General features: G+C 41.4%; 1 protein-coding gene across 1 annotated transcript in view; it reads right to left on the reverse strand.

Moving 5' to 3' along the window:
* Positions 1-19,326, reverse strand: part of PIEZO2 (piezo type mechanosensitive ion channel component 2) — a 188,222-nt gene that overhangs the window by 15,451 nt on the left and 153,445 nt on the right. The window contains exons 35-41 of the mRNA XM_008063492.1: positions 19,095-19,277; positions 15,730-15,976; positions 13,752-13,884; positions 12,383-12,530; positions 12,068-12,282; positions 5,604-5,762; positions 4,070-4,217 (exon numbers count right to left, since the gene is read on the reverse strand). Coding sequence (XP_008061683.1) covers positions 4,070-4,217; positions 5,604-5,762; positions 12,068-12,282; positions 12,383-12,530; positions 13,752-13,884; positions 15,730-15,976; positions 19,095-19,277 — 1,233 coding nt within the window. The remainder of the gene's footprint in view (positions 1-4,069; positions 4,218-5,603; positions 5,763-12,067; positions 12,283-12,382; positions 12,531-13,751; positions 13,885-15,729; positions 15,977-19,094; positions 19,278-19,326) is intronic.

The following is a 19,326-nucleotide window of genomic DNA, read 5'->3' on the forward strand; positions in this document are numbered from 1 at the left end:
CCATTGTGTATATGTACCACATTTTTTTTATCCAGTCCAGCTTCGATGGGCACCTGCATGATCAATGTTTGTAGAACTAACCCTGAATTGTACCCCACATCTTTATAATAAATAAATAAATTAAAAATAACAGTATCTATATCACAGAAATTCTCTAAAATATCTATTTTTTAATGATTATAAAGTAATACTAGCAGTTAATAAAAGTAAAACCATTTTGTCATGCAAAAAGTAAATAAATAAAAGGCCAATATTCTGAAAAGAGCTATCAACTTGCAATAAAATAGAGGTATGTATTTAAGTAGAGGCAATTACAATGAAAATGAGGGTTTTTATTTCTTAAAGATAAAATAAAAAGGAAACTGCAAGTCCTCGGCAGGCATGCCTAGTGTAACAGGCCGAAGCGAGCATTTCTTCATAGGGAGGCAGGTTGGTGGCTGTGACTGCCTCTCTGGCTGGGTGAAGAATGCTGTCACCTGGTGGTTCACGGGCAGTGAGCCTATGAATGGGCAGCCACAGCTTCTCATGTATTCAGATGGGATGGTCACACTGGCAGGATCATTCAGGGGCCTCTTCTGATTCAGAAACCCCCTGCCTAGGAGCCACCTATTTGCCCAGGTGAAGTGATGTTTCATAGTCAGCGTCCCAGGCTTCTGGGCAGTGCTGAAACAGCCACTTCTCCCCATGCTCTCAGCAGAGGCACTCACTTACCTTATGGAGAAGACAGGCTGCTGGATGCAGTTTGTTCACTGGCCTCTCTATCTCCAACTTTCTGCAGAATGCCTCTTGCTCTTTGCCATACTAACTTATTCACCCATGTCTTGAAGTCTATGCTCTCCAGACCCCCTCTGGGACTTCCCTCCTTTGCCTCTGATACTAGAATTTTTATTTTTCTCTTTTCTCCAGGTCCTTTTCTTACCATCCACAGAGAGCTTCAAAACCTCTCCATCCTGAAACTATCCTCCAGACTCTCCCCTCTCTTACAAGAATTCTCTTTGCCTTCTTTCCCTTGACTGGGCTTGGTTCCTCCAAGACGTTGCTTCCTACTTGCTCCTAAGTCCCTGCAGTTGGATGCCAGCACCCATTGTGCCTTTAAAACTGGTCATCCAAAGATCACCAGTGACCTAGTGAATATGAGATTCATCATCTGTTCTGAGCATTCATGAGTACTTGGCTTCTTGAATTTCTCTTCTCTCTCTGGATCTAAAAATGTGAAAAGAATGAACAGATAGGGAGAGAAGAGTAGGGTAGGAAGCAGACCAGGAGAGAACCAGTAGCTTAAACTCCAGACACAGGACAGGATGCGTGAACCCATTTTAGGCAGCCACAGACAGGAAAGAGAGGTACTAAGATCATGCTTTTGTAAATCACCAACTTTCTTGTCATTGCTGTTCAACAAGTATTTACCCCATGTTTAGGCCCATGGCATTAAGTGATATCTAGGACATATTTTGATGAACAGACACTAAGGTTGACATTACAAAACTTATAATGGAGAAAAACAGAGAAATAATTGACTCTCCATGTGGTAAGTACTAAGTGGGCTGAATATAGGGAGCTGTTGGGGCCCATAGGGAAAGACAGGATCCAGGCTTGAGGACTTAGGGATGACCCATGGAAAAAGAGGTGTCTTCATCGACATATGGGAAGGGAATAGGGAATAAGGTCCTGGGTAGGATGTTTCAGATAGGGAGAAGATGTGACAAGGCCTTTTCGGGTGAATAAGACAGGTAAGACATCCACTGAATAAGTGAACAGGAGTGGAGGAGAGGGGAGGGGAAAAGGATGAGGGCAAAGACCCAGGAACCAACACTAGAACATAGTTTCTCCTTGTGTGCCCAGTCAACTTATACTCTTCCATGAAGTCTCAGCTTGAGACTCATACCCAACCTCCCCGATGCTCTCAGAGTATCACGTGTCTCTGGGTCAAAACATTTGCCATATACTGAATTTATTTGCATCATCTTTCTATTGATACCTGTTTCCCTCCACTGGACAGTCAGTTCCATGATGGCGGGGCCATTGTATGGTTGGTTCACTACCCTATTCTCATGCCAGCAGAGTTCTGGACACATAGGATGTACTTAGTAAGTGTCTATGGTAAATATTTTTTTAAAGTCTCAACTTCTTCTTGCTCCTGTAATGCATTATCCTTTGCAACATGACTTTGCCAATCCCATCAGTTTTTCCATCCCTTGGGATCTAGTCTGGCCTTTGAACTTGCTTTGATTAGTAGAATGTGGCAGAAGTCAGGGTGGCAGAGCTCTGAGCCTCACAGGGCTTTGCAACTTTCCCTCTCACTCATAGCTGCTACCAGGAGAAATCTGGGCTTGCCTCCCTGAGGGTGAGACTATGTGAAGAGAGAGACCAGGTTACTGCAGGTGTTTGAGTGACATAATTGAATAACATCCAGCCCCAGTTGTGCCACCAGATGACAGTAGCCACAGGATTGACCCTAAGCAAGACTAAGCCCAGTCTAAATTGCCGACTTGCAGATTTGTGAGCTAATAACATGGTTGTTTTTCTAAATAACAATACATATTTTTGAAGTAGTTTGTTAGTAGCAATAGAAAACTGATATTATATTTGTTGAATGAATGATTCCAGCAGCTGAAGGTAGACCTAGTGCTTTTTTTAGGGCAGAATTTATGACATAAATTCTCCTCTTTGTGATCCTTTGTATGTACTTGGACATTTCTTGGTGACCACTTCCTGGGGCAGCCAATTCTGTAATGAGGTAGCTTTGGTTGCTAAGAATTCCCCTGTAGTCTGTTGAAATGTACTGGAGCTTTTGACTACTTGACTTAATTCTATTTTTCTTGAGTCTCACAAATTATTTTCAATTTTGCATCTTTTCCCAACATTTCAAATTGTTGAAAATATCTCTTTTTTACTGTACACCACCCCCATCATTTTCTCAGTTCTTTCTGCCTGTCCTCATGAGTCATGATATTCTGACTCTTTGTCACCTAGTTGCTGTCTTTAATGTTTCTTTGGTAAAACGGCTCTCATATTCTGTCATCCTAACAACTCCTCTGCTCCTTCAAAACAGGACAAGTTAAGATGTTTTTAAGTATACTGCCATGCCCATGTCCCTCACTCCCACAAATTCCATAAACATTAGACGCCACAGTACAATAGCTCCAAGACTCTAAAGTTGAAATTCCCATAGAAAGCTGTAGAAAACACTAGCAATCATGCAGAGGAAACTTTTTCAAAGAAGGTATTTTGAGACGAGGAAAAAACATTTTATACCACTCTACTTAGTGCTCATTGGGTATTTCTATTGCTCTCATGCAAAGAGGATCTTCTTTCATATATGTTCAACTTTTGCAAAATTCAGTAAATGATAGTACTCTATCATATTTAAACCATGAATTTTCAAGTTAAATTAAATTAAATTTATTATTTTCTTTATTAAAGATGTGGGGCACAATTCAGGGTTAGGCATACAAATGTTCATTATGCAGGTCTCCTTGTTGATGAGGCTAAATTTTATTTTATTTTAAAGATGTGGGGTACAATTCAGGATTAGGTATACAAGTAGACATCATACAGGTAAAGTTTGGGCCTCCCTTTGGTCCCCACTTTGCCTGGTAAACTTTAATGTTAACATAGCTGAATAAGCAGATATTTGCACTTCAACTTCCTTTGCACAGAGGTTCAATTGTTCATCTCTCATCAAAGAATGAATCAGAGGTAAGCCTGAGTCCAAGCCACCAGCTCCACTTTTCTCTATTATACCACATTCCCTCCTGCTCCCAAATGAGCCATTTAAGAGTTATTGGGATATATTGAGCAATATATCATTTTCTTCTTTTAAAAATAAGTACAATATGCAGTTTTCAAAAGAAAACATCTGGATGTTATTGCTGACCAGGGAGGCAGTAAGTCTAAAATTCCCAACTCTAGTGGGTTCGAAGTCAATGGAACTTTTAGGTCATTGTAGTTTTTGTTCCCTGCTCCCATTTATTTGGCCCTCAAATGTGCAGAAGTTCACAGTGATCTTATAACCAGCCTGTGTGTAAGAGAAACAAACAGGAATAAGGCCTATTCATTGGCTTCTTACCTTTTCTGACTCCCGCCAACACTTCAGGATGAATATGTGGGCATAGATGTCCTCCACACAGATCCAGCTGGACAGGCTCAAGGTTGTGTCTGTCCACACCCAGTCCATCACTGCCCTCAGCTCAGTCAAAAATGGAACGAGGCGGAACCTGGCAGGACCCACATCTTGTCAGAGAGACATTTGTGGAACGGCCCCCACCGCTCCTCTTGTCCATGGAGTTCCCATAGTTCCTTATTGTTTTAAATCTCATGACTCGGGAAAAATTCTTAAGGTGATCCTTGTGGTGTAACTCAACTTGGAATACAACTGCTTTTCGTTATAAGTCCAATATATGGATGCTTGTCTTTCATTCGTTTTCTTTTCCCTGGTGGCCTCAACCAACCAGGGTTGGCTCTTTTAAATAAGCCTGAAGGTGAGTCCATTTCTTTCACATTTATTTGTTTGTGTTATAAAACTTTGTTGGTCATAGGGCTATTGAATGACTGTGGCTTTACTGTTGGATGGGTTAGTAAGGATGATACACCTGTTAGGTGCAAGATGCGGGCAAAGGGGCTATTAGGAGGAAGCAAGAAGTCTGGAGGATCTGGGGGCGGGAGGTCCCACAGCAGTAGGACTTGCTGGAGCCCTAAGGTGAAGGCCTTTAGTCTCTCTAGTTCAGCTGTGTTTCAAAAGGGGTTGGCCTGGGCTTCTCTAGGCTCTGAAGAATATTTCTTATTTCTCAACTGATGCAGAGTTTCTACCAGACTGAGGAAACTGGGTTCCTCCCAAAGCCCTCATAGCAGTTTGGGCCAGGCCACAGAAATTCTCCCCTCAGCTGCCTCAACTATGTCAAGTGAACACAAATCCAACTCCTGGAAGAAATATCAGGCCCAGGCTAGCACTGAAAAAAAAAACACCATTCAACACATGGTGTTTCACAAGTTCTGAATGTGTTGGACACCTCTTCTGTCTGGTGCCTTGGAGGAGCCAGCAGTGCCATGAACAGCCTTACATTTTATGCTGTGGCATAATTTCCAAGGGAAGAGAGAGGATGCTACCAATGAAATGATCACAAAGAAGAACAAATACACTTTGTCTGAGTGGGTAACTTACTACCAGGAACAAGAAAGTCACGTGGCACTCAGGTTGGTGTTAAGTGGAATAACTGCCCCTCTTCAATGGATGAACTTGCTGTACATGAAAAATTCTAAAGGTATTTTGGAATCCCAAAATATTTGGAATAGTCCCGATTCCAAATATTCTGTTCCATTGTGCCCAGAAGTATATTAATACTTAAGGATCCTGTGTCTCTATTTTTCATCCCCATGGTAATTATGCAGGCTATTACATAATTAGCCCATATGGATGATTCCAGAACAACATCGTGGCCAGGCTTGTGGCAATTAAATAGAGACGTGCAAAGAGGCATATGTGTAGGAGTTCCTCTCTGATTTACATTGCTGTATTCTCTTTCCTCCCCAGGTGGGAAACCAAAGTCCTTTCAATGACCAGCCTCCCCTCCAAAGGTGACTGTGACAATGTAGAGTGTCCTTACCCTTGGAACAAGAAGAGGTTGACATAATTGTAACTCTTTGTGAGGAAGTTTCCAAGGACTCTCGTTGGGTAACCACAACGGATCTGGTAAGCTGACAATCCGAAGTAAACACATTTCACAAAGTACCAGAGCTGAGCAACTAGGTTTTGGCTGAATTTCCTAAAATGTAAAAGTACAGAAATTGAACAAATGGAATACTCTTTCAGAACAAAAGGACACCAGAATTATCAAACAGCAACAAACCAACCTAATTTCCCCTCAGTTCTATGGAATTCTAAACTCAATTCTAAGGAATTCTCTATACATAGTGGATCACTTCAGAGGCAAGAATGGGGTAAGAGTATCTGATAACTTTGAAAAATTCCTGTGACTAGTGCCTCCAATGTGTATTATTTCTTTGATAAAGTCATAATAAAAATAATTATTAAGTGAATTTACTAATAAATGTTTTCTTACTATGTGGATGATACAGCTACCACAGTCCAAATTAAGATTCATGAAAGAAAAAAAACCCAAAATATATGTATTTTATACTTAGAAGGATCCAGAATTTGGAACATACAACAGGAAGAATTCTGATAAGCAGACTCCTAATTTTTTTTTTTTTTTACTATGCAAGTATAAACATAGGGAATAGATTAACAAACTCTGAGAATACCTGGATTTGGTTCCAGTTCCGCCTATATGCTATGGGGTTTATTCCTCAAGCCATCAATTCTGAAGACACCAGTGTCTTTATTTGAACGTTCTTCCTAGCTCTTAAAATCTCTGACTCCATGGGCTAACCTTCGTTTTTTGATGATGTCCTCAACAATAGAGATGGTAATCTCTTCTCCAGGTGAATAGTTAGTGAAGAGACTATAGTGGATGTACAGTTAATGAGTGCAAGCACAAGTTTGAAAATAAAATTTAGTGGAATTAAATTTCACACTAGAAAAAGATTGAGAATATAATTTCAAAGAATGATGAAAAATAGGACCATTTTAAGCTTTGGACAAATGAAGCATTCTGCAAATATCTTAAACATGGCCAATACCAATTTTGGTCTTTTGAGTTGGAGTCTTGATCTGTTGCCCAGGTTGGAGTACAGTAGTGTTATCATAACTTATTGCAGCCTGCAACTCCTGGACTCGAGATCCTCCCACCTCAGCCTCTGGAGTATCTGGGACTATAGGTGTGTGCCACCACTCCTGGATATATACATACATACGTATATATATGTTTGCAGAAACAGAGTCTCACTATGTTGCCCAAGCTGCTCTCAAACTCCTGGCCTGAAGCAATCTTCTTCCTCAGCCTCCAAAGTCACCGGAAATACTGTATTCCAACTGTATTCTACCTGTATTCGACCATGCTTGGCTCAAATTATAAAAAGTAAACGAGAAATAAAACTTCATTTGGTGAAGTTTTCTTCCCTGTTCTTAAAGTTAAGAGTAATACTTTTTGATATAAGTAGCATATTACTCTTTTGTTGAATTTTTGATTTGTCTTATTGACTTTCAATTTGGATTTTAGAAGAAATGTTGTTTTTAAACTGAAAATCAGAATTCTGTAGTTGACAAGATCTAAGAGCAAGCCAAGGTGGGTGGGCCTGGGAGTCTGGCGAGCTAGGGACCTCTATGTAGATCTCAGCAATGAGAAACCTGAAAAATATCCCTTCTAAATGTCTCCCCTGCAGAAAAACCCAGTTTTGCTTCTTTTTGAGCAAAGTCCTTAGCTTTTACAATCTTTTAAATTTCATTCAAAGAGCTCTGATAATGCCAGAGTCACACAACCACCAGGTGAGAACTCAAGCACATTTGGTTCAGTGGCTTCCTGATTGTCCTTGTTGACAATGGACTCTTTTGCCTGCCTGAATATCTCATCTTACTCATTTTCTTTTTGTTAGGATAAGTCCACAAAAGGCTGTGCTCTTATCATCAATGAAATGAGTCAGCATTGTTGACAAGCTCATCCATCTCCTTTAAGTCTCCCCCAAAGTAACACTCTGCACATACTAATTAACAAATGTAAATTGCCTAGGATAGTTTCTGACACACTGTAGATGTTCATTAATTGTCTTCTTCCCACATTGTCAAGTAAAATTCAGAAAAAAAAAAAAGTTGCATACAAATTCAGGTTTTAAAATCAATGAATTCCTTTCTTTTAACAGATTGATTAAGGTATTATTGGTATCCATTAAAAGGCACAAATAATATATAATTTGATGAGTTTTGAACTATGTACAAACCCATAAAACCAGTAAGACCATCAAGATAATGAACATATTTGTCATCCTCAAAGGTTCCCTTGCTCCTAAAAGCTTTCTCATTTTCCTTCTAAATTCATCCTCTCTACCTTCCCTACCCTACAATCCCAGACTCATCCATCTTCATTCTCTCACTACAAATTAACTGGCATTTTAAAATTTTATATAAATGCAACCATACAGTATGTATTCTTTTTTTTTTTGGTCTGGTTTCTTCACTCAGCAGAATTATTTTGAAATTCATCATGTAGTTGTGTATACCAATAATACTTTTGTTGTGGAATCACATTCTGTAGTGTGTCTTCATCAAAATGTGCTTATCTAACATTCACCTGTTGATGGGCATTTGACTTGTTTCCAGTGACTGGCTATGACACATGAACATTGACGTACAAGTCTTTGTGTGGACATACACTTGTATTTCCACATGAGAGTGTAATTGTCAGCTCATATGGTAGATGATTATTAAAGGTTTATGAAGCTACCAAGCTGTTTTCCAAGTGGTTATACCATTTCACATCCTCTCCATTGGCATGTAAAGTTGTAACTAATCTACATTCTTGTCAACACTTGGTATAGTAAGTCTTTTGAATTTTAGCCATTCCAATGAATCTATAGAGGCATATTACTATGATTTTAATTTGCAGTTCCTGAATGACTACTGGTATTGAGCATCTTTTCATGTGGTATGTGATATCTGTGTCTCCTCTGGCAATCATAATGGAGTGAAATAAGCCATCGGACAGAAATTACATACAGGACACAGAGAAAGGACACTGTCTTAGGATGTCTCTGGTGTCAGAGAAGGCTTTCTGTGAGAGGTGAACCCTGGAAGTGTGGTATTATAGGCCAGTCAGAGCAGTCAAAGAGGGAAAGAAAGGATGTTGCAAGCAAAGCTTAGAGATGGGGGGAGGGGCATTCAAGGGGATACTATAGATAATTGAAGGAAAGAATCTCAGCTTTTTAGAAGATAAAGGTCCACTTTTTTACAATAAGGTATGAGTCCAGCATGTGTAGGAGTCACTGTTTTATGGATTATGAAATAAAAGCCCTCAATGAATGAAAATAACAGAATAAACATATAGGAGACATCTACAGGAGGACCCATTTTTAAACACCACCATGATATTATAACAAATATTTCAGTTATATTTGGTTTGGAAGGTGTTGCTATGCTGTTAGTCTCTTGAAAAGTCAGGTAGGGCAACCCCTCGGGCCCCCTCCCACACTCTGGGACCTTTTCTGTCCTCTCAATAATTCCTGCTTTAAAAAAAAAAGAAAGGAAAGAAAGTCAGGTAGGGCATTGTGGTGGACAGAATAATGCCACCACACCAAAGACACCCTAAGTCCGGAACCTGGGAATATTTTACCTTACATGGTAAAGAGGACTTTGCAGATGTAATTAGGGTAAAGGATTTAGAGGTGGGGAGATTAGCATGGATTATCCAGGTGGAGTTCAATCTAATCACATGAGTCCTGAAAAGGGGAGAAGCTTTCCTCCTAGTTGTGGTCAGAGGGAGAGGCAACCATGGAAGAAGGATAAGAGAGAGGCCATGTGAAAAAAGCCCGACCTATTCTTTGCTGGCTTTGGAGATGACAGAGGCAGCAAGGCAAGGAACATGGGCAGCTTCTGGAAGAAGGAAAAGGCAAAGGAATATCTCCCAGCTAGAGCTCTGGGAAGGAATACAGCCCTGCCTACTCCTTGATTTCAGCCCAGACTCCTTTCAGACTCCTGACCTACAGAACTGTAAGATGATACATTTGGGTTGTTTTAAGCCACTGAACTTGTGGGAATTCACAACAGCAAACAGTTTGAAGAAAACTAACATAAACAGGAATAACCAAACTATGTGGTATTTTGATCTTGCTAGAATGACTCTCCTGGCTTTGCCTTTGCCCCATTTCTGAAAGCACTGGTTTCTGTGGGGCAGAGATACAGGCACAGGGCTCTGGGGCTCTCTCTTGGGACTGGAATAAGCAAATCCTTTTCACACTTCACAGTGAAACAGTAGGCGGCGTTACTTTAAAATCTGCTTGGAAGCAAGTACGAGATACTCCCCACAGGAGAGGGGGCAAAGAAGAGTATATACAGTAGGTAATGCACTGGTGTAAGAGCCAGGAAGCCTGGAATGGGGTCTACTATCACCATTCACAAGCTGAATGACTTTGCGGAGATCACTTTTCTTTATGGGGTTCTATCTATCTGAATCTGCAACATTAGATGGTTTAGGAAGCTTTTTACAACCTCTTCTCGGAAACTAAGAGTTTCTATGAGGGCTGGCAGAAGATGCCTCTGTGATGCTTTTAAACATCAGGACAAAAATCTCAATTCATCAGTTAGTACTTTGGGTGTTGAATTTGGTTTATTTCTCTGATTTTAGGGGCAGCTATAATTAAATATTTGTAAATAAAATTACATTCGTTCTATTTTGAAGATCAGCAAATAAGGCATACAGCATTCTCATGAACAAAACCCGCTCTATGTATGGACAGCTGCCTTCACTTGAATTGCTCTTACAGTCTGAGCTATGTTTACTCTCTCAATGCATGGTGTGGAATAGGCAATTTACTGGGTGCTTCTGGGTGACATTCCTTTATTTAGTTCTACTTTGGACTCAGAAAAAGTATCCTGATTCTACTTTCCTTTTAGAACATTTGTATGATATCACCACTTATTAGTATAAAGCAATAATTCCTATACTAAAACCAAAAGATCAGAGCCTACACAGTTAAGCAAAAGAAGCCATCTGGCTCCAGCTACTGTTAGAAAGAATTTGTGTCTCCTCATCAAAATTACATCAGGGTCGATTTATTTGTGAGCCAAATAAGTGAAATTCATTTTTCTTCTTTCTATTTTCACTTCCAAATGGTGTTAAACTGCCTGATTGATGTGCTATATATAAGGCTTGGCTACAAATGACTCTGAGGTGTGATTGAAAGATGAAATTTACTGATGAACATGAGACTGTTCAGTGATGCCTGAGGATGTTTAATACAGCACATTACAGTCTGGGAAAGCAGGTCCAGAGGTTTTCAGAATGCTGCAGACAATGGTGGCCTCACTGGATTGGAGACGTGGATCCCCACTCGCCATGCCAATGACAAAACTGCACTCTGCCTGTAAGTTCACATGTATTTATTAAAAGTCCCTACCCCTTATCACATTATATGACACATCTGTGTTCACCTTCTGTGCTCACTTTTCCTTCATAACCTGATAGGACTGATATTTCCCATTTATACTGATTTCCTTTGTTTTCCTTGACTGGCTGACCAATTCATTTCATGTACAAGCACCAACTGTCACAAGCTCTATTCTGGGTGGAGGCATGGGGTGGGGAGACCCCTTAGGAAAAGTGACATTTAGATCGACCTCTCAAAGTGAAGAGGAAGCAGAACCATGGGTTGGAGGCAGGTGAGAAGAAGGTGAGAACAGAGCTTTGAGATTCAAGAGGACCTGGCACATCAGGGAACTGAAGGTCAACACCCCTGGCACTTAGGGCTCTAAGTAACAGGGGGAAAGACAGCAGCCACCTTCAAGAATCTTTCTAGCCCTTTCCAAAAGCTTTAGGCTATTCTTTTCTAATCCTACCCAACATGACTCTCAACTCATTTCAACCAGTGGTGCTGGCTGTCTTAATGGCAACAGTGTAATGGTGTGATGGGTCTGGCTGCCTTGCTTACCATGTGCTAGGCCTTGCTAGGTGCTTTAAAACTCTGCAGCAGTTCACCCCCATCACTATCTATGGGCATACCCGCTATCGTCTGCTCCCATCCCTCTGTATTTTCTTCCACCAGTTAAACAGTCTCAGTCTTGTTCATCCATTTATCATGTAACATAGTCTCATGTCCTATATCAGCTTAAAGATGTTCCCAAGACCATACTCAACTCTGTCTCATATCTGCTAAGGTGGTCAGAGAAACACAGCACAACATTCCTGGGTTTGCGCTGATCATTAAGACTGTTACCTCTCTATTAATTCTCTATTAATGTGAATAAAATCCAATCAAAATATTTTTGAAGAATCAATTCACACTGTGGCCTTGCACTGAATTTAATATTAATCCCAACCTTTAACTCTTCCTTCCCGTGGTGCTGTTCTGCCATGCTTTTGCCTGTGGCTGGCAATTCTGTACAGATGCATACGCTGTGATAATCTCATGAAATATATTTGCATTAAGGTGGGCCCATGCCTCTGGCTTCTGAAGATCTTACCTCTCAGTCACACCGGGTAGAATAAAGAACATCCAGAAGTGAATTCCAAACACGAGAATGACCTGGAAAATGACCTTTCCCAATACAGTCTTCCTGAGGTAGAGGGCTCGGTCCACCACCATGGTTCCAAACTGAATGAGGACCATCACCAAGAATGGCCCTGGCACCTGGTCCTCCGACAGCGAAGAGGTGATGTCTGTGGCTGCTGAGTGTTTCTGGGGAAGAGACAAAGGTTCATGTCCAAATGGCACTTCGCAGGAAGCAGAGTCATCACCCTCTGGCAGTGGGTTTGCTGTGGCCTTTACCCCAACCTACCCCAAAGGCCCAAAAGCCAAAGACAATGATGATGAAGTCCACAGTGTCAGCCAGGAACATGAGCACGTACACATCGGTCACAGCACTGTAGTCTGGGTGAATGAGGTCATAAAAAAACTGCCGGATGGGCACATAGATCTGCAGAGTCCTGCAAAACAGAGACCCCCATTCACTTGATTCAGGAGGGGCGGGATGGCAGAAATGACCAGATATTGTGATCCTGTCATTCCTCTGCATTTTTCTTTCCTACCAGGTGCCACCTTCCTCTTTTAGCCTCTGAAGAGTCTATCCCTGCTCTGACAGAGAATGCACATGAGTTGATCACCAACATGGGTATTACAGTCCTCTCTGCCGATATCTGCTGGTGGTACCACAGCCCTTTCCTCTTGATTGCAGCAAAACTGACTGGCATAAGGCCCGGGAATTTGGTGCTTGGGTTTGGAGCCTGATTCCATTGCTCACTACCCCTGAGACCTGGAGATGCTATGTGACTCTCAGTGTTTCAGTTTCTTCTTCTGTAAAACTGGGGTGATAATAAGATCCGATGCTGAGGGCTATGGTGAGAACTAAATACTAAATAAGGGAACACACGAGAGCATCAGACTTTGAGTGCCTGGCTGGGCTGAGCATGCTTGAATGTCAGATGCCCCCTGCCTACATTCCCGTCTTAGGGTCCTTTGCTTATCTTGGCTCCCAAGAACAGTCCTGGGCTTTTACCTTCAAGGTGAAGGTAGATCTGCAAGGTGCTGTGGGTTTGACTACTGTGTCCTGCTGGCTCGGGCCCGTCTCATCTCTGCCCTATCTTTGCTGTGCTCTGGGATCTGTCTTCAATTCTAGGCCACATTCAGGTGTGGTCAGCTCTCCTGGTCTCAGAACTTTTTCAGGACTCTGCTCTGGCCAGCAGCCCAATCCCTTCCGCACCACTTCTGCGCCCAACAGGTGGGAGTTACTAGTGCAGTTTGCTGGGGACCAGGTGCGTGACATCAGACAAGCCATTTCCCCACCATGCACCTCCAGACCCTCCCAGGATGAGAGTGCATCTCTCAGCCCCCTCCAGCTTTGGCATCATGCTGCTGTCTGCCTGGCAGGACTTTACCATAATAATGCCTTGGATTACCAACCATGAGCCCTTGAGATGACTCATGTGTTCTGTTCAAAAAGACAAAGTATGTGTAAGTGCAATGGATATAAAATGAATCACACTAACTGAAAAATTATTTTTAATACCAGTATGAGGGGTCATTTTGTCCTGCCTTAATGATAGGAGAAATGACTTCTCTGCTCCTCACCCTAGTTTACAAGAAGTAATGGATACCAGTCCCCCAGCCCTAAACTAACACACAAGACCCAAATGTTTTCCAGCACTCACTTCTTTATGGTAAACGCTTTTGCTTTGATTAAATGCTCTTGAAGCTTCTCCATGTAAAGTTCCTTTTTGCTTTTTTGCTTAACGCTCAAAACGCTACTTCCTTTCTGACTGCTGTTTCGGGTGCTTGTGCTGCCTAGAAATAAAAAGAGATCACAAGGTGTGTGGTGAAGGATGGAGTTTGTTACCCTGACTATCACAGAAGTCCCCAGAGCCCAATGGTAGAGGGTGGCTTGAAGCTCGCAGAGGAAGAGGATTCACAGATACCTTCAAGAACAGTTACAGAGTCATTTGGGATCTGGCCTCTGAACTCAGCTTGCATAGTAGAATAGATCTGTGGGGTTTCACACCCAATGGTGGCTCTTTCCAAGATTGTTCTATAATCTTTATCCCAGGAAGAAATAAGTTGGAAGAACAGTTTTTATGGTGCTGAGTAGAGCCCTGGGTTGTGGGGTTTCCACATGGGAGCCATGGCCCATGTCTATTTTCCCATCCTAATGTCTCCAATTGTAAAATGAATATGGTATGATCTGCTAGTGACTGCCTCAAGGGCAGACTCTGAAGATGAATACTCGCAAGTTTGGAAAGTTCCAGAAAGCAGCCCTGTAAACACAAAGCCCAATGGCTCCAAGAGAGGCAAAATGAGGCATAACTCCCTTGTGACTGCACTTGCAGTCTAGTAAGAAATTAACAACTAGCTTAGGAGGAAGTAACTAAACTGTTTGTCTTAAGGTCTCATCGATTAAACCTGAATACATTTTCAAAGTAAATTGTTTTAGTTGTTGGGAGCCGGCCATGGAGGCCCACTGAGCGTTAGGGATCAGGAAGGGCCGCTGACCCCGAGACCACTAGGATGTGTTCGGGAGCTATTGACCCCATTTCCTCCCCCTTTCTACTCAGCACTAACCAGATTAAGCTCCTGTGAGCTCAAAACATAAAAACTCTGAGACCGGGATGAACACAAGCTAACTTTAGAAGCTCATTGCTCCCATTCTTCTGCAAATTGCAGTTTTGGCTTTCACACAACTTAAAATTCAAACTCATGTCACATCTAAGAGGCTTAGTATTGGTCACAGGCTTCTGGGTCATGATCTTAGGATTTATTGAAGGTGTAAATTGTAGAATATAGTTTTAGAAGACAGTCATTTTGTTGAAAGAATGCGGCTGGGTTACTTGCAGGTAGCCCACTGTGAACTTTGGACTGGGCCATATTCCAAACATTCTGGGATGGGCCGCTTTCATTTGTAAAGTAAATACTTAAGCTTCTATAGAATTGTTTAACTTGGCATAAATCAATCATCTTAGGATGAAAAAGGTTTATAGAATATGTCAGTCACAGATAGGTTATCCTTTGTTATGGGATTTTAAGATTATCATATGAAAAGGGTTTAAAGGCGATCATTGATTAAGTTTTCATGGATTAAGGTTTCTGGTGGGTGGGGGACGCCCCTCCCACATCTGACTTTGTGTATAAGGGACCCATTGTAATTCCCAATAAGACACACACATCGCTTCTGCACCAGACCGGAGTCCAGTCTCTTTCTTTCTCTCTCTCTCTCTTTCTCTCTTCTTCCCCCCAATCGCTGACGCCATCTCCACCTTTGGGGTACCCTGAACCCAACTGGAGCTGGTCCCCGGCAGTTAGAGCACTCTGGACACATCCAGCAGAATTTTTGCATATCATTTAAAAATGTTCATAAGTCTGATGCTTGCTAGGCACCAGATGGTGTGCTGGCCACTTTTCACAATTATCTGAAATCCCTGTCCTGGGAAGGAATCCGATGTTTTGAGCAATGAAGTCACACAGCTAAGGCAGGATTTGAACTCGGATCTGCCTGATTTCAGGCCCTTTCTTTTCACATCACAATATCTGTCTCTTGATAGCACCCAATAAACTCCCCTGCCCCAGATATGCAGGCACCAGAAAAACAAGAGAACTTGGAGGCTTATTCCAGCTTTGAGATACCATATTGACCAATACCTCTTTTGGACCTATTTGAAGAAAAGCTAGATGTCTGGGATATCTGGGAGCTGCTGCTGGAGCGCTTCCTGCGGATGGCCATCTGCTGCTCAGGGAAGGTCACGTGCACTGACTCTGCCGACGCAGCCAGGTTGATGGACTTGAGAGAGTCAGAGGAGTCTCTCCTCCCCAAGGAGAGCTCATCATCAGTTTCTTCCTTGTCCATGCCACTTTCAAGAATGTCATCTTCATCCCATAAGCCATGGCACTGAGAAAGCAGAGACAGGGACAACTGAGGCTACTGTTTTTGGTGGCGCCCTAGGTACCCTTTCTTACAAAATCGAATCCAGCAAACTGTCCCTTGAAATTAGACAAACAGGAGAAGAAACCTTATCCTATAGAATGTTACAAGGGTCCCAGTAGAGTGGAGACAGGCAGGTGTAGACATTAAGAATTTGGCTGATTGAGATGGAGATAGATAATTTTGGCAGAGTAAAGATGAAATTGTAATCACCTGACTTGCTCTTTGAGTGACAGCATTTTTCAGAACACGTCTCTCTCTGTGCTCACAACCAGCATTTGAAGTATCAGTTGAAGAGTTTAACCCTGCCACCCTGTGTTCTCCAAATGCCTTTACTTGAAGAATGATACTGTCCCTTTCCCGGCCTGCAGAGTGAGATGTGAATCCTTGACTCACCCAGGACTGACTCAGAAATAAAGTTGCAAATGTACTCTTCAAAAAATGTTGGCCTACATATGAGACAGAGATTGATGCATTCTTCAGAGTCTGGTTTTTGCTTCAAGAAAACAGAAGCAAGGGGTAGGCAAAGGGAGGAGAAATGCATGCAGAAGAGGAGGATGGGCAACCAGGAGTCTTGTAGGATGTTGGCCTGGGCTGCATGGGATGACCTCGCTCCTGTCAGATAGAGCTTGCAAGGAGCTATCTCCTAAGCGCCCAGCTGTGCGACTAACCATCTGCTCCCTGACATTGCCCAGTCCTCCCTCTGAGTCATCCACAGAGGATAAGAGTTCCAGGCCAATTTGTCAAAAATCAGTTGATCAAAAACCAACTCAGAATGATCAGTTCACCAAAAGACAAACTCATTCAGTTGACAGATAATCCTTAAATATTTATTTATAAATGTATTATTTTAAAAACATATTCAATAATTATTTTTTTCCGACAGGGTCTTGCTCTGTTGCCCAGACTGGAATGCAGTGGCACGATCATAGCTTGCTAAACACCCCATCCACCTCCTGGGCTCAAATGATCCTCCTGCCTCAGTCTCCCAAGTAGCTGGGACTATAGCCGGGATGACACCAGTGTCCAGCTAATTATTTAATTTTTTTAGAGACAGGGTCTCACTTTGTTGCCCAGGCTGGTCTTGAACTCTTGGCCTCAAGCTAATTTCCTGCCATGGCCTCCCAAAGTGCTGAGATTACAGGCATGAGCCTAGCCCTTAATGAATGTATTTTTATAGACATAACAGATATTTTAGCTTTTCATAATGGGATATTTGAGCTTATATGGATTTTTTTCAAATTATTTTAAAATTTATTTCTTCTTTTATCAGCATTAACATATTTAGATGCTTTCACACATTTCTCAGTAGCATATTTATTCGTTTGCTAATTCTTCTAATTATTTATAAAATTCACAGCAATTCATACAAAGTAGGATAGTTTCAAAAACTTTTGAAATTTCTACATAGTTTTAATTGTTTGGTTTTCATAGCAACATTGCATGAAAGATTTATTTTTTCAAAAGTGATTGAGAGTAGTTTTGCTTTCTTAAGAAAAAGATTGATCATTCCAAAAAGTATTTTTCATATCTTTAGTTTTAAAATTCCACATAATAGCATTACCTCAAATCTCATCTACATTTATGATATATCTTCAAAAAAGAAAACAAAGAAAATTATGAAACAAAAAATAGTTTATTATCTACTTTAAATATAAAATTGCATCTGCTAACGATTTGCATATTGACAAAAAATAGTAAAAATGCTTATAAGTGTGTAGTGATATGTAGAAAAGTATTTGTGACAAGATATAGTGAGATGCAAAAGTTACAAGAGGATTCTGAAGCGGTCAAAATGGTACAACCATGTGTTTAACACTGAAATTTTAAAATGTAATTTCTAGGGCTAAAAAAGATTAATACAATTATTATTATTTATAACATATGAATATATTATAAGACGTCGTCTACTGAATAAATTCAAGTAATTGACATGTCCGCCAGAAGAACTGGAAAGCTTAGGCAAATTCAATTGTGGCTGACTGGTGTCCTTGACTAAGGTGCTTTTGTAAACTTGCTATAACCCTTGATCCACTATGGTTCTACAGAATGAAGGTCTAGGGACTCGGGTGCTTTGCAAAGGGATGGAAGATAGATTGAAGATTCTGACCAGGGTACACACAGATGAAACCTAGTTTGAAATGGCCCACAGAACTAGGATAGATGCTAAACACACTAAAACACAACTAAATCTACATGTGTATGTATGTCTATGTGTGTGTATATGCTCACTTATGCCAAGCCTTGTTCCGAAAAGGATTCTAGAGACCAAGAGAGATACAACTTGATAAAATGAACCTAAAATATTTAATAAAACGAGACAAGGCTAAAATAAAAGAAGGAACGTAAGGTTTTGACAATAGGTAATTAATACATAAAATGGATGTCGTGCGATCATTTCTGATAAGAGTTATGTGGCATATTCACAGGCTTGGTCTATAATTCACAATGTAAGAGGAGCTAAAACCCACATAGTGCTCAGGAGAAGGACAAGAGTCATGGCACCCGAGAAGGGTCACCCTGCGTAGAGGTCTTCCTGCAGCAGAGTGACAAATGGCTTCCTCCACAGTAAGTTCAAGGAAGCCCCGCTCTGGGTTTCCCCCGACCATTTAACACGTGGTCTCTTATCAAAAGCTGCTGGTTTCATGACTAGAAACTACCCAAAAAAGCAATTCTACTGAAGGGAGGTAGGCAGAAGCTGAGTTGGGACAAGAGGCAATGGGATCCACCCCATCCTGTAGTTCCTTGATGTGCTGGCTTGACCCAGGGTCGAATTTAGCATATCAGCCATTTTGATATCGTGCACCATTCAATAAACATTCCACAAGTGTGGATCAATTATGATTTGGCCAACCCAGGATAGACACAGGAGGATACGTTCTGCCAGATTTATGCTAAGTTTCATGATTCAGCACCATAATTACTGGAAAAAATGTCCACTAAATAAATATAACATTCTCTTCAAAAAAGAACAAAAGCGCACACAGGTAGATGCCGCCCACTGGCCCCTCGGCCCCCTACCAGGTTCCCCAGGAGTATCAGAGGGGCTGCCATAGGCAACTGACTAGTTGTTAACATGCAATACCTTCAAAATGGATCGATGGAAGAACAGAGCCAGGAGCTGAATGAGATCATAAAGAACGTAACCTTCCTTCTTTTCCACTCCTATAATATTTGCAGGGTGGTATGGTTTATCTTTGTGCCTCTCCACATCCTTATTCCAGGGAAAGAACCCAAATTGAAAGAAATACTTGACTACAATGGCCACCTACGCACAGATGATAGAAATTAAAACAAAATTAATCCTCCTTTTAGGA

This window comes from Carlito syrichta, unplaced genomic scaffold (assembly GCF_000164805.1).
Source record: "Carlito syrichta isolate Samal-C Ts95f unplaced genomic scaffold, Tarsius_syrichta-2.0.1 Scaffold306873, whole genome shotgun sequence".
Taxonomy (NCBI): Eukaryota; Metazoa; Chordata; class Mammalia; order Primates; family Tarsiidae; genus Carlito; species Carlito syrichta.